Here is a 13,942-nt window from a genome sequence, read left to right on the forward strand (position 1 = left end):
GTGATTTCCCATTTCAAACAGAACTCGTACCTAAGAATCTCTCCTTAGCAACTATAAACTTTATAGCACTAAATTCTTGACCTAATAACTACTGAAGTGTTTGGCATTCAGCACAATTAAAACAGCATTTCCTTAATTTAAAAATAGACCCCAATATAGATGTTAACCTGTGGCTTCAAAGCTGCTTGTACTTGTAAACTCAGACACTTAAAAATTCTAAACAGGAACAAATTGGACAAACTGATAAGAAAAATATGCTTTCATAGGAAAAAGTATTTTAATGATCACAAGTACAGTTAATTTATGCATATTTAGGTATATTGTTTTTTGCAGACAGCTCAGTTAGAAAAGGTCTTTACTGAAATTTCAAAAAGAAAAGAATACAATCCAAAGGCTAGCTGACATAAATATAAGTCAAATTCAGCCTGAGTGTAAAAATATAAAATTCTCACGTGCTTGCTGTGGCACAAACAGAATCCTAAAAATTTATCTGAGACCCAAACTTAACCAGGATTTACCTAGAGTCAACCTGGATTCTGAAGGGCTATAATTATGTCCCTTTTCCAGGACTCGGAGTTTACTTTTTATGGCAAAGTTAAAACTTTAATATGGATAAAGATTTTACTGTATTTTATTAGGTTTATTTTTTACATTTTTTTTTAATAGCTCATCTTATCTATTATAAGGAAACCAATCTAAGTTTAACAAGCAAAACAAATGACACAAGAAGAAACATGTAAATTTTCCATTGGGTACCAGAATGACAAAAAAAAAAGTTTGATATTTTGGTGCACTTCATTTAAAGTTCATATATCTCTGTCCACTTTTATAACATTGACTACTTTCAGGGAAGGGAAATGGGTAGCTGGGTAGGAAACTTTATATCCTTTGAAACCTTTAAAATTTTGAACCCTGTAAATGTTTTACCTATTCAAAAATTTTTTTCAATTATTTACTTATTTTAAAGAAACATAAAGAGTTAATGTTAGAAACATTAAGAGTTAATTCATCCTTTTCTCACCAGTCTACATTGTATCTTTCAACAGTAATAATAATAATAATAACAACAACAACAATAACAGGGACTTCCCTGGTGGTCCTTCCAATGCAAGGGATGCGGGTTTGATCCCTGGTTGGGGATCTAAGATCCCACATGCCGCAAGGCAACTAAGCCCACGCACTGCAACTACTGTGCCCACGCACCACAACTAGAGAGCCCACACGCCACAACTACTGAGCCTGCGTACCAGAATGAAAGATCCCACATGCTACAACTAAGACCCAATGCAGCAAAAAATACATAAATAAATTTTAAAATAATAATAATAACAATAACAGATAAATAATAGTAAAATAATACTTGTGCTAGTTCAGTAAGTACCTTTAACAGTGACATGCCTTTTTAGTACAGCTAACATTGTTATGCTGACTGGATACCATGGTAATATACATGATTCAGTGATCACTGAGTATGAACGAAATCATGTTTAAAGTGCTAGAAATTATGCTGACTTAAGCATTTGACATTCGGCCTTCCAAAAATACCCAAACTTTTGTATATTCCAACAGTAAAAAGTCTTATCTCACAACCTACTTTTCAGAAACAAAGATATTTTGAATTTTGAGAAATACCTGGATTTTATGTTTAAAAAAGCTATCAAACTATATTATCCGCCATTTTATAAATAGTATATACATTGAGAGAGTGCACCAACTAGGAACTTTAAGAATATATTTTTGGAAGCAGCAATATTTATAAAAGTTCCTAAAACTGAAAACATATATTTATAAAAAGTATGAAAAATAAGGAAATAATGAGACTAGATTATAATTCTAATAGCTGTAGATAAAAATTAACAAAAAAACTTGTAACATTTATTAAAGTAAACAAAGGTAGGCTTTAAGAATAGAAGAAAATTAATAGAACAAAGGAAAAAAACATCATCATTTCATCTGACACAGAAAAGGTATTTGACAAAAGGCAACACTCTTTCATGACAAAAACTCTCAGGACGATAGGAATACAGGGAAAATTCCTCAATATAAAAAAGGGTATTTATGAAAAACCCAGAGCTAACATCCTACTCAATGGTGAAAGACTGAAATCTTTCCCTCTAAGACCAGAATACTAGATATGGATGCCCCCTTTCACCACTGCTATGTATTGTTATGTACTTCCAGAGCTATTTAAATGGGAAAGGAAGAGGTAAAAACTATATTCACAGATGAGATGCTCCTATATGTAGAAAAACCCAAAGAATCCAGAAGAAAGCTACTAGAGCTAATAAACAAGCAAAGTTGCAGAGTACAAGATAAACATAAAAAAGTTAGTTGTTTCTATACATCAGCAATGAACAATCAGAAAAGGAAATTAAGAAAACAATTCCATTTACAATAACATCTAAAAGAATTTAAAACTTAGGAATAAATCTAAACAAGGAGGTGTTACATTGAAAACTTGTACACTGAAAACTAAAAAACAAAGCTTAAAGATATTAAAGAACACCTAAATAAATGGAAAGACATCCTGTATTCATGGATAGGAAGATTTAACATTATTAAGATATCAAAACACCAAAAACAATCTACCTATTCAACACACTTCCTAACAATATTCCAATAGCCTCTTTCACAGAAATGGAAAAACTGACTCTGAAATTCATATGGAATTGCAAGGAGCCCCAAATAGCCAAAACAATCTTGAAAAAGAATAAAATGTACGAATCACACTTCCTGACTTCAAAACTTGCAAAGCTACAGAAATTTAAATAGTATGGTACTGGCAAAGGGCAGACACATAGACCAATGCAATAGAATAGAGAGTCCAGAAATAAACCGTCACATATGGTCAATTGATTTTCAAGGACAGTGCCAAGACAATTCAATGGGGGAAAAAGATAGTCTTTTTAACAAATGGTGCTGGGAAAACTGGATATTCACATGTAAAAGAATGAAGTCAGACCCTCACCTGATACCATATGCAAAAATTAACTCAAAATGGACCAAAGACATAAGCTTAAGAATTAAAATTATAAAACTCTTAGAAGAGAATATTGGGGAAAATCTTCATGACACTGGATTTGGCAATGATTTAATGGATATGGTATGAAAAGCACAGGTAACAAAAGAAAAAAATTGATACACTGGACTTCAAATTATAAAATTTTGTACATCAAAAGACACTATCAAGAAAGTAAAAACAGCCTACAGAACGGGAGAAAATATTTGCAAATCATATATCTAACAATGGATTAACACATGCAAAAAAAAAGAAAAAGAGTCAAATCTTATCACACAATCTTATCTATGACAAATCATCTTCAATCCAGACATAATAAAGTATAAAAATGCATTAACAAAGCCTATGGACAATAAAAATGTAAATTAAAAGCTTGTCAAGTGAGTAATATATATGTCAAGCATTTGAAATCTGAAATCTGAAGTATGTGTAGTTGAATTATTTGAAATCTGCCTAGCTTTGAAGCCTAAGAATAAACTTCTTTCTAGAAAAAAACATGTCACTAAAAAACTTCTTTCTAAATCGTATCTGCAGAGCACACACAAAAAGGCAGTGAATTATTACCGATTCTACATCTGAATCTTGTGCATTAGATATCTGGACATGCAGAAATAAGCAGTCGTCTTTTTTTTTTTTTTTAAGTCTGACAACATGGCTGAAATAATGATAAATTCAATTGTGGGGCGTCCAAAGTTACTCGCTTACTGAGCTATTTCTGGGTCTCACACCCAGAATACTATACACTTGACTGAAGAAATATTTATAGAATTGAACATCAGTAGTGTCATGACTTCATCAACAATGGAATAAAAGTTATGAAAGCTTTAAGTGATTAAAAAAAATCAAAAGTATACAACGAATCTATTATCCCTTCAACTGTGTGTTCAGAACATAATTACAGCACAGCATGCCAAAAAACTACTGGTCACAAGCAGAAATACATTGGGTGATTTTCATACTTATTCAGCTAAAGACAATCTACATGGCACACAAACATAAAAGTATTCAAACAAGGTGGAACAGCATCCATTACATGTTAAAGGCTCACTAAATAAAACAGATTTTTTAAAGTCTTTCCATGGGCGTATCAACAGACTGGCATAATAAAGAATCAGTGAAGTTCAAGTAAAGTCAATAGAAATTATCCAAACTAAAATATAAAACGAGTTAAGGGGGAGGGGCAGTGTAGAAAAAGAGCCACCTGAAACCTGAGAGACAATAGCAAACAGTTTAATATATATGTAACTGGCATCCCGTAAGAGAAAGAAATAGAGAAAAAGGTAGGAGAAATATGTGAAGAGATAAGAGCAAAGAATTATTGATTCGGTGATATATATCTACTCAACCCCCCAAAAGCAAAGCCAACCTCAAGTGGGAGAAACACAAAGAAAACCACATCTAGTCACACTGCTGACAAAGGTGGGGAATGGGGTGAAGAGAATGGGGAGTAACTGTTTAATGGGTATGGGATTTATTCTGGGTTGATGAAAATGTTTCAGAAGTATACAGAGATGATGGATGCACAATACTGTGAATGTACTTAATGCCACTGAATTGTTTCCTTTAACATGGTTACTTATGGGGCTTCCCTGGTGGTGCAGTGGTTAGGAATCCGCCTGCTAATGCAGGGGACACGGGTTTGAGCCCTGGTCTGGAAAGATCCCAAACGCCACGGAGCAACTAAGCCTGTGCGCCACAACTACTGAGCCTGCGCTCTAGAGCCCAAGAGCCACAACTACTGAAGCCCCCACGCCACAACTACTGAGCCTGCACACCTAGAACCTGTGCTCTGCAACAAGAGAAGCCACTGCAATGAGAAGCCTGCACACCGCAAGGAAGAGTGGCCCCTGCTCACCACAACTAGAGAAAGCCTGCTCGCAACAAAGACCCAACGCAGCCAAAAATAAATAAATTAAATAAATTAATTAAAAATAAATAAATAAATAAACTAAGCCAAGATACAATTTCCCATCTATTAGATTGGCAAAAGTTCAAAAGCTTAATAATACAATATATTTGGCAAGGCTGTGAGTAAACAGGCATGTTCATATATTGCTGGTAGAAGGCAAAACAATACAACCCTTATAGTGATATGTGGCAATAATTGTGGCAGACAGACTCTAAAGTGGTCCCCACCTCCTGGTGTTCACGCCTTTTTATAATTCCTTCCTTTGAGTGTGCCCCGGGCCTATGACTTGCTTCTAACCAACAGATGTCACTCCTGTGACTGTGTTACATTAGAAAAGACTCCACTGAGTCTTCTATAATGTAACAGAGCCTGCTGGCTCTAGAGACTTTCCTTGCTGGCTTGATGAAGTTAAGTAGCTATTTGTGAAAGCCCACAAGACAAGGGACTGTGAGAGGCCTCCAGGAGCTGAGGTAGGCTTCTAGCCCTCAGTCAACTAGAGCCAGGGCCTACAACCACAATGAAACAAATTCTGCCAACAACCTGAGTGAGCTTGGAAGTCAATGCTTCTATAGTCAAGCCTCTAGATGAGAACACAGCCCAGCAGACATCTTGATTACAGCCTTATAAGATCCTATACAGAGAACTCAGTGAAGCCATGCCCAGACTTTTGAGCCACAGAAACTATGAAACAACAAATAGGTGTTGTTTTAAGCAGTTAAATTTATGGTATTTTGTTGCACAGCAACCAATATACATTTACCTTTCAGATGCAGCAATCCCACATCTAAGAATTTACACTAAAGATACATCTCCAACAATATAAAAATATACATGCACAAGGTTATTAACTGTAGCATTATAATTGCAAGATACTGCCAGCTACTTTACTTAAATAACCAAATATAAGAGACTGGTTGAAGTATTCTGAAACTGTTTAAAAAAAAAAAAAGATTGAGTAAGATTTCCATGAACTGATACAGAGCTAATCGAGGATTAAGTGGAAAAAGGAAAGAGCAAATTAAAATATATAGTATGCTCCATTTTGTGTATGAAAAAGGGGGTACTTAAAAAGAAAAAAATACTTATCTGCTTACTTCCATTAAAAAAAAACAGAAAAACACAAGAAGGGTACATGAGAAATCAATAATATTGATAACCTACATGGCAGAGTGGGGGTGAGATGGAGTATCGAAAAAACAAGGGAAGGAATGACATTTTTTCTGAATATCACTTTTTTGTATAGTTTTGTTGAGATGATTAGTCCACAAATCAAAAAATAAAAAATCAACAAGAATGCGGTAGGGGGCAGGGACACACAACCCTAAAACTGAAAGAAAACAGAAATAAATAAACCTAAGTATACTGAATTTCACATAAAAAATATAACCACAGTGAGATTGCAAAGGCTGAAGGGGAGCTAATTTGAGTAAACTGTGAAGAATATTTTTATTAAAAACCCTTAATTTAGGGGGAAAAATAATTAATTGTTAGCAAATCCTGAACTTTTGGGGTAGTTTTGTTTTTCCTACGGTATGGAGGTAGCAATTCTGAAACAATTTTGTATGTATTGTAGGACTGAGTGAATGAACAAATATACTGATGTTGTCAGAAGCCAGGGTTTTCACTGTGGAAAAAGACAGACAGATTTAAAGAATGGGGGAGGGCTTCCCTGGTGGTGCAGTGGTTGAGAATCTGCCTGCCAATGCAGGGGACACGGGTTCGAGCCCTGGTCTGGGAGGATCCCACATGCCGTGGAGCTACTAGGCCCGTGAGCCACAACTACTGAGCCTGCGTGTCTGGAGCCTGTGCTCTGCAACAAGAGAGGCCGCGATAGTGAGAGGCCCATGCACCGCGATGAAGAGGGGCCCCCGCTTGCTGCAGCTGGAGAAAGCCCTCGCACAGAAACGAAGACCCAACACAGCCAAAAATAATTAATTAATTAATTAATTTTTAAAAAAATAGTTGCTTATTTATAAAAAAAAAAAAGAATGGGGGAAGCCAAGGGAGGAACCCAATGGGGTTGGAATAGAATTGAAGATATCAGTATGAACTCATTATTTCTTGTGTTTGGTTTGTGTGTGTGTTCTGTCCACTGAAAGGCCCATAAGCAATGACATCTTAGGAACAGTGAACACGCCTAGTGCCAGATCTTGGTTTCGACCCACCATTCCACATTAAAAGGAACCAGGTCCTTGGTAAAACACTCAATTTCAGGACTGAGGTAGTGAAGATACAAGATGGGACTGAAATATCTTATGTCAGAAAGTAAGGAAGTGCTCAAAAAAATGACGGAGGCATGCCATGCCAAAAGGACATAGGCACCAACTGACTGAACTCCTGCTGGCCAAACCTGAGGAAATTTGAAAAAGAAAATTAAAAAAAAAATGGTAATGGATTATAACCTATTGAATAAAATAGGAACCATGAGTCTTTCCTGTAATAGATAGTTAGAGCAGAATGCTGACTGATAATTGTAGAGTTAGAAAATCACCATTCCACAACCATCATAGCACAGGTTAGTTCATGTAAGATTCAATGGATGACAATTCTAGGAGGCAGAAGGTTTGAGAAGGAGCAGGATATTAATTGCATGGTGTCAAAGTGTCTCCTCAGAAATTTCTTATTGGTTGCAAGAAGAGAAACAGTGGACTTCCCTGGTGGCTCAGTGGTTGAGAATCGCCTGCCAATGCAGGGGACACGAGTTCGAGCCCTGGTCCAGGAAGATCCCACATGCCGAGGAGCGACTAAGCCAATGAGCCACAACTACTGAGCCTGCGCTCTAGAGCCCGCGAGCCACAACTACTAAAGCCCGCATGCCTAGAGCCCGTGCTCTGCAACACGAGAAGCCACCGCAATGAGAAGCCCACGCACCACAACGAAGAGTAGCCCCCGCTCGCCGCAACTAGAGAAAGCCCACGCTCAGCAACGAAGACCCAACGCGGTGAAATTAATTAATTAATTTTTTTTTTTTTTAAAAGAAGAGAAAAAGTAACTAAACAGTGGGAAAACCAAATAACATCTTGATTAGAATCATCAATGATGGGCTAACAGACTTTGCATGTCTCTGAAGGTGATATCCTGAAAAGGATACAACATCAATTATCTATTATTTTGAGAGAGGACATATAATCTAGATCTAATCATGAAGAAACATCAGACAATGTCAAACTGAGGAAGAGTCTATAAAATAACTTACTTGTATTCTTCAAAAATGTTAATGTCATGAAAGTCAAAAAAAGGCCTAGGAACTGTTCCAGATTAAAGACATTAGAATTAAACATAACACAGTATCCTGGATTGGATCCTAGACTGTACAGAAAAGTAAGTGCCATAAAGGACATTATTAGGATAATTTATGAAACTTAAATATAGACCACTGATTACAAAGCAGTAATCAAGTTTAAATTTCCTCAATCTGGTAACTGCACTGTATGCTTATGTAAGAGAGTATCACTGTTCTTAAGAAAAAAACTCAAGTATTAAGCAGTAAAAAAGCATGATATATGGAAACTGATCTCTCAAATAGTTTAAATAATAATCGTGTATATGTATGACTGTAGACAAACACATAAAGGGGGGAAGGAGGAAGGAAGGGAAGTAGGAAAGGAAATAAAGAAGCAAACGTACAATGCTAAGAATTGGTGAATTTAGGTAAAAAAAAATATATGGGAGCTCTTTGTACAATTCATACAATTTACCTGTAATTTTGAAGTTATTTCAAAATAAAAAGTTTTCAAAAAAGAGAGGGAGAGAAGGGACACACACATATGTACGGAAATTTCTGGATGGATACATCCAAACTTAAAGATGTCAATCAATGAGGAGGGGAAGAAGATGAGGAAAAGGAGCCTCTCTCTCTATAATGATCCTTTTAAACAATAGACTGAACTCCATCCAGTGGTTCTCTTTAAATATATAACCTGTAAGTCAGGTTCCTAACCTGGGATCCATGGACCAAAGAGGTCTATGGACAGAATTCACTGTACCTATAAGGGAGTGGAAAAAAATTACATTTTCATTTCATTAACCTTTAACTGATTATTTTTTTGTCAATTATGAATGTAGACAACAAACAATAGTAGTTTTAGGAGTACCTGTAACTGTATCACCAATAGAAATCATATATATTTTCACTTCACATTAGCTGCTGAGATTCTCAAAATACCATATACCGTTCAGTTATTTTCAAAGTACATTAACACTTCCTGCTAGACTTTTATTTAATGTGATACATGATAAAATGCAGGTTACATAACATTTGCTTTTTAAGTATTTTCATAAGTATATTCCAAAATAACTGGTTTCTTTGTAATCCTATGTATGTTATTTTATTCACTTATAAATGTTATTCTGAAAAAGAAAATTATGAGCTTCAGACTGCTCAAGGTTTTCATGGCATAAAAAAGTTAAGAATCTCTTCTCTGAGCTATAGATCCCTCACTTGTTTACAAATATGCCATAATGAAGAAAATTAAAATAGTTTGCAGCTTTTTGCTCTGCTACAAAGCAAATTATAAAAAAAAGACGTCATTGATAATGAACATTCAATCTAATCTTCTCATTATGTAATTTCTAGATAGAGTAATTTCCCATAGTGCTAGAGCAATAATCATTCAAAACACTAACTGCAATCTCACACAAAGTACCCAAGAACAAATATAACAGCATACACCCACACATGAAAAAATACAGGCACACAGCAACTTGTAAAAATGAATCAACACTGTGCAATGTCTCTTAGAGAAACTCAGTGCTTACATATCTTAAAGAAACTGGTTAAAAACAAGATACTATTTACCATCTCTCTTTTGGAAAATTTTTTAAAATTTCTTTAATGATTGGCTGGTAGCAGGCATCCCTTTCTGCTTTCCCAGTTTCACTCCAGTCTCTCACAAACTGTTTCAATGTGGATTTTAACTTATCCATGTCAAATGTAGAGGCTGGCATAATCTTTCCATTCTCCTGTTTAAAAAACAGAAATCAATTAGTTTCTCAGAAAGTAATCAATCTTGAATATGATTAAATAAACATGCTACTAAGGGGCTTTATAGATGGTTTAGAGGGTAAGTCACTAGCCTTTCAACTCGACCGGGGTTCAAGAGCAGCTTGAGATTCTAAATGAAAAGAGTTTGGTGGTCTCACTTCTACCCTCAATACAGTATGGTCCATTAATCATGAAACCACCATATAATTAAGCAGTCTTTACTCAGGAGAGGACCAGAACTGAGCCGCTATGGAGACCAAACATTCTCTCAGTCTAAGAGAGGAAAGAAAGTCCCTCCAGGTCATTGATGGAGCAGCATGGAGAGGCTCACACTGGAGTGGCCCAACTGTATCTATCCTGTGGATACAAAAACAGGACTTCAGTTTCTATTACTTCCAGTCCCTTGAGATTTATAAGTGAAAATAATCTTTTAGAGTAAAAGATGAATATCAATAGATGCAAGATTCTGAAGATAATGTTTAGCAAGGGAAATTAATTTCACACAGCTAGTAAGGTTGTTGATAAAAATGTAAGTCACTAACTCCACATGCCACAATAGGCGGAACACTATGTGAAAAGTGTATCAAAATGCCCACAATTATCTTAGTACTTTTAGGGGAAAAAAATCAGTGAACAAATCCAGTTTCTGGCATACTGTTCTATTAAGCCTAATAAAATGACTGAACATACAAGTGAAAACATTCTCTAAGTAGAGCCAATGACTCTTTCATTTCATAAAAATGAAATCCAGGAAGATAAAGATCTCAAAATATAGAAGTCAAACTCTAAAATAAAAACAAATAGAACAAACTTGCACATACATCTTCTCCATATTCTTTATTTTCAAACATATGTATGCAATCATTCACAATGGTGAGTAGTATTTCTTGATTATGATCAACGCATTTCCGGATCTTGTCCAAGTGAAGAAGAAACTGCGGAAGTAGTTTCTGCTGATTAGCTGGGAGTGATCGAAATTGTCTTTCTGTTCGGTGCACTCGCTCATGCATACTGGTGCTAAAACATAAAAGGTGTTTTTTAAATTGGCAAAGAATTCTCACCAGAGGCCAATCTTATTTTAAGTTTGCCTTCCTGTACAATTATTTCCTTATAATGTTGGATACTGTCCAGCCATTTTCAATCTTTTGGTTTCTTAAAGGATATCGATTTACAAAGTTTTGTATATTTTCATGTTATTACAAACTCTCTAAGCAACCAAACAAAAGACAAATAGTTAAAACACCTGCACCAATTAGAAGGGAGAAAAAAAGGAAATGTAAAGAGGATTAATGCACAACATGTTTATTTTTATGATTTCAATTTCCAAAATTAAAATTTTCAGCAAAACAGCTTTGATTTTAGAAATTTAGATTTTAGAAATTTTAGATTTCTCCATCCAGTAGCAGAATGCTGCTCTGAAATTAGAATATATACAAAATGTGTTTTGAAATTATTAAGAGCCAACCAAGTTGAATTTTTTTAAATATTGTAAAAGATCTTATATACTACAAAAGTAGTAAACAAATGAAAAACTGAAATTCTATAGCTTTTTACATGACGATATTCACACTTTGTATTCCAGAAGTTTCCAGATAACTCTAAAGGTCACTTTGAGGACTTTTTAAAAAAATAAAACGTAAAAAGAACATCATTTTTAAAACTTAAATATTATACTCAAAATGAAATGTCATTTTACATCAATCAGATGGGCAAAATTTTAAAGCCTGACTATATGAAATATTGGTAAAAGTGCGGAAGATTTAGAATATTTATATACTGATTGATGGTGGGTGCATAAATTAGTACAACCACTTCAGAAAATTTAGCATTACCTAGTAAAGCTTAATATGCAGACTCCCTATAACCAAGCAATCATACACCTAGACACATACTCAAGAAACTCTTGCAAATGGGCACGTGACACATGAATAAGTCTCATCACAGCACTGTAAGAAATAACAAGCAAAAAATCTGGAAACAACCCAAAAAGTCTATCACCAGTAGACTGAACGAAGAAAATACAGTATAGTTATACACAGAATACAGTTAATAAATCCAGCTACACACAATAATACGGATAAAACTCAGAAACAAAATATTTGTTGACAAAAGCAAGTTGCAGAAAAATACATAATGTACAATTCCATCTTATATAAAAATAAGCAATATATTGTAGGGACTAAACATATGTAGAGAAACTACAAGTAAGGAAACGAAAATGCAGGAAAATGATGTCCTATGAGGGGAAAAGGATAAGATAACGTTCTTTTTGTAAACCGGGTGGTAGGTGTTCACTACATCATTCTTTACATTTTACAGATACAAATGACCAAATACATAAATGCATATGCTTCTTTTAAATGTCCTTTGGCATTTACTCAATATTAAATGGAAATGAAAAATATTCTTTTTCATTTGGTTGCCTGAGTCTCTCTATTTATCCAAATAATTCTGTCATTTTATCGTATGTCAAATTACTGTATAATTTCTGAACAGTCATATTTAAAGAGGTTCTGAAGAAACTTGACAGAACTGAAGCAAAAACCTGGTCACATTTTTAGAAGATTGTGTGTGGTGGTATTCTGGGAGTGGTTAGGGATAATGTGAAACCAAGTAGGCAGTGGCTGCACTAATGTTTGCTTTTTTTCCCCCCTGGAGACAGTACAACAGTGAGCTCTGGAGTCTAACAGATCCAGCTTGAAACCCAGGTTATGCTACCTATTCACTATGTGACCCCTGGCAAGTTACTTCCTTTCCCTGTGGCTCAAATGTCTCATATACCAAAACAAGGAAATACATAACAATGATGATGATGACAGAAGCTATGATCTATTGAGATTTAATAAATGTCAGGCACTAAACCAAGTCACTTAAAATGAACTATTCTGAAAAATCTCCATAAAACCCCACGAGGTAGACACCATCATACTCCTCTGCCTACTTAATGGATTTCATTGAAAGCGTAACAAAATAAAGCACACAACACACTTAGCCCAGTGCCTAAATCATAGTCAATGCTCAAATACAGGAGGTATATCTAATTTATATAACTAATGTGTACACAGTGAAAATACGAAAAATGAAGAAACGTATTCAGGAGGAAAAAAGTTCCTAATAATTCCTCTTCTAGAGGCAACCACTTCTAACTTTCTGGCGTATTTCTCTCTGTTTTATTGTTGTTGTTTAAGACAAAGTCATCTAACACCTTTCTAGTCAAAATGCAGTACAGACCACAGCAGATCACGTGGGAGTGGTTAGGAATGGAGAATCTCTGGCCCCATGCAAGACCTACTGAATGTAATCTGCCTTTTAACAAGATCACCAAATGCTTCACATGCACATTAAAGTTTTAGAAACACTTGTAATTCTTCATCCTTGTCGAAAGAATTTTCCCAGGTCAGAAAAAAAGTTCTCAAATGACTATATGACAAATGACTGTAAGGGCTGCTCATCATCATCCCATCTTAGGCAACCAAAATTTACTTAGCTATTTCCCAAACATTGGGCATCTAGATACTTTCACTTGTCTATACAGTGAAATTTTGTGTTCAAAATCTGTCTACATTTTAGAAAAAAAAAAAAAAAAATTACCACGAATTCCCAAAAGAATTACCAGATCAGAAAAGGTAAGTATTTTTAAAGCTCTTGATACAAACTGATTTTCAGAAAGATTTTACCAATTTACATTCCTATCAGTAGAGTATGACACTAACTACTTAAAGTGGGCAAACAGCAGAGTTGCAACAGTTTACAATTTACTGTCAACAGGTTAAATAGTCTCACAGTAATCCTTTCCTAGAATTCCTGGGCACTGGATACCCCACCAACTCCCTCTCACAACACCTCAAAACTCAGCATTTCCAAACTGAACTTAGCACACGTCCCACCAGAAAAACTTGCACATCTTCCTATATGGCTGATGTTGTAGAATGGTACACCACACATCCACTCAAGTCAGAAATTAATGAGTCATCCTAAAATGCCTCTTCTCATAGCACACACAATCAAGAAGCCTGAAATCCTTTTGATT

At 35.2% G+C, this 13,942-nt stretch overlaps 1 protein-coding gene across 5 annotated transcripts in view; it reads right to left on the reverse strand.

The window, feature by feature from the left end:
* Nucleotides 1-13,942, reverse strand: part of CARNMT1 (carnosine N-methyltransferase 1) — a 67,973-nt gene that overhangs the window by 24,223 nt on the left and 29,808 nt on the right. For all 5 annotated transcript variants that reach the window (XM_057548438.1, XM_028166542.2, XM_028166541.2 and 2 more), the window contains 2 exons: nucleotides 10,734-10,929; nucleotides 9,727-9,890 (listed from right to left, as the gene is read on the reverse strand). In XM_057548438.1, coding sequence (XP_057404421.1) covers nucleotides 9,727-9,890; nucleotides 10,734-10,922 — 353 coding nt within the window. In that variant the 5' untranslated portion in view covers nucleotides 10,923-10,929. The remainder of the gene's footprint in view (nucleotides 1-9,726; nucleotides 9,891-10,733; nucleotides 10,930-13,942) is intronic.

The sequence above is a fragment of the Balaenoptera acutorostrata genome, chromosome 6, assembly GCF_949987535.1.
Source record: "Balaenoptera acutorostrata chromosome 6, mBalAcu1.1, whole genome shotgun sequence".
In the NCBI taxonomy this organism is placed as follows: domain Eukaryota; kingdom Metazoa; phylum Chordata; class Mammalia; order Artiodactyla; family Balaenopteridae; genus Balaenoptera; species Balaenoptera acutorostrata.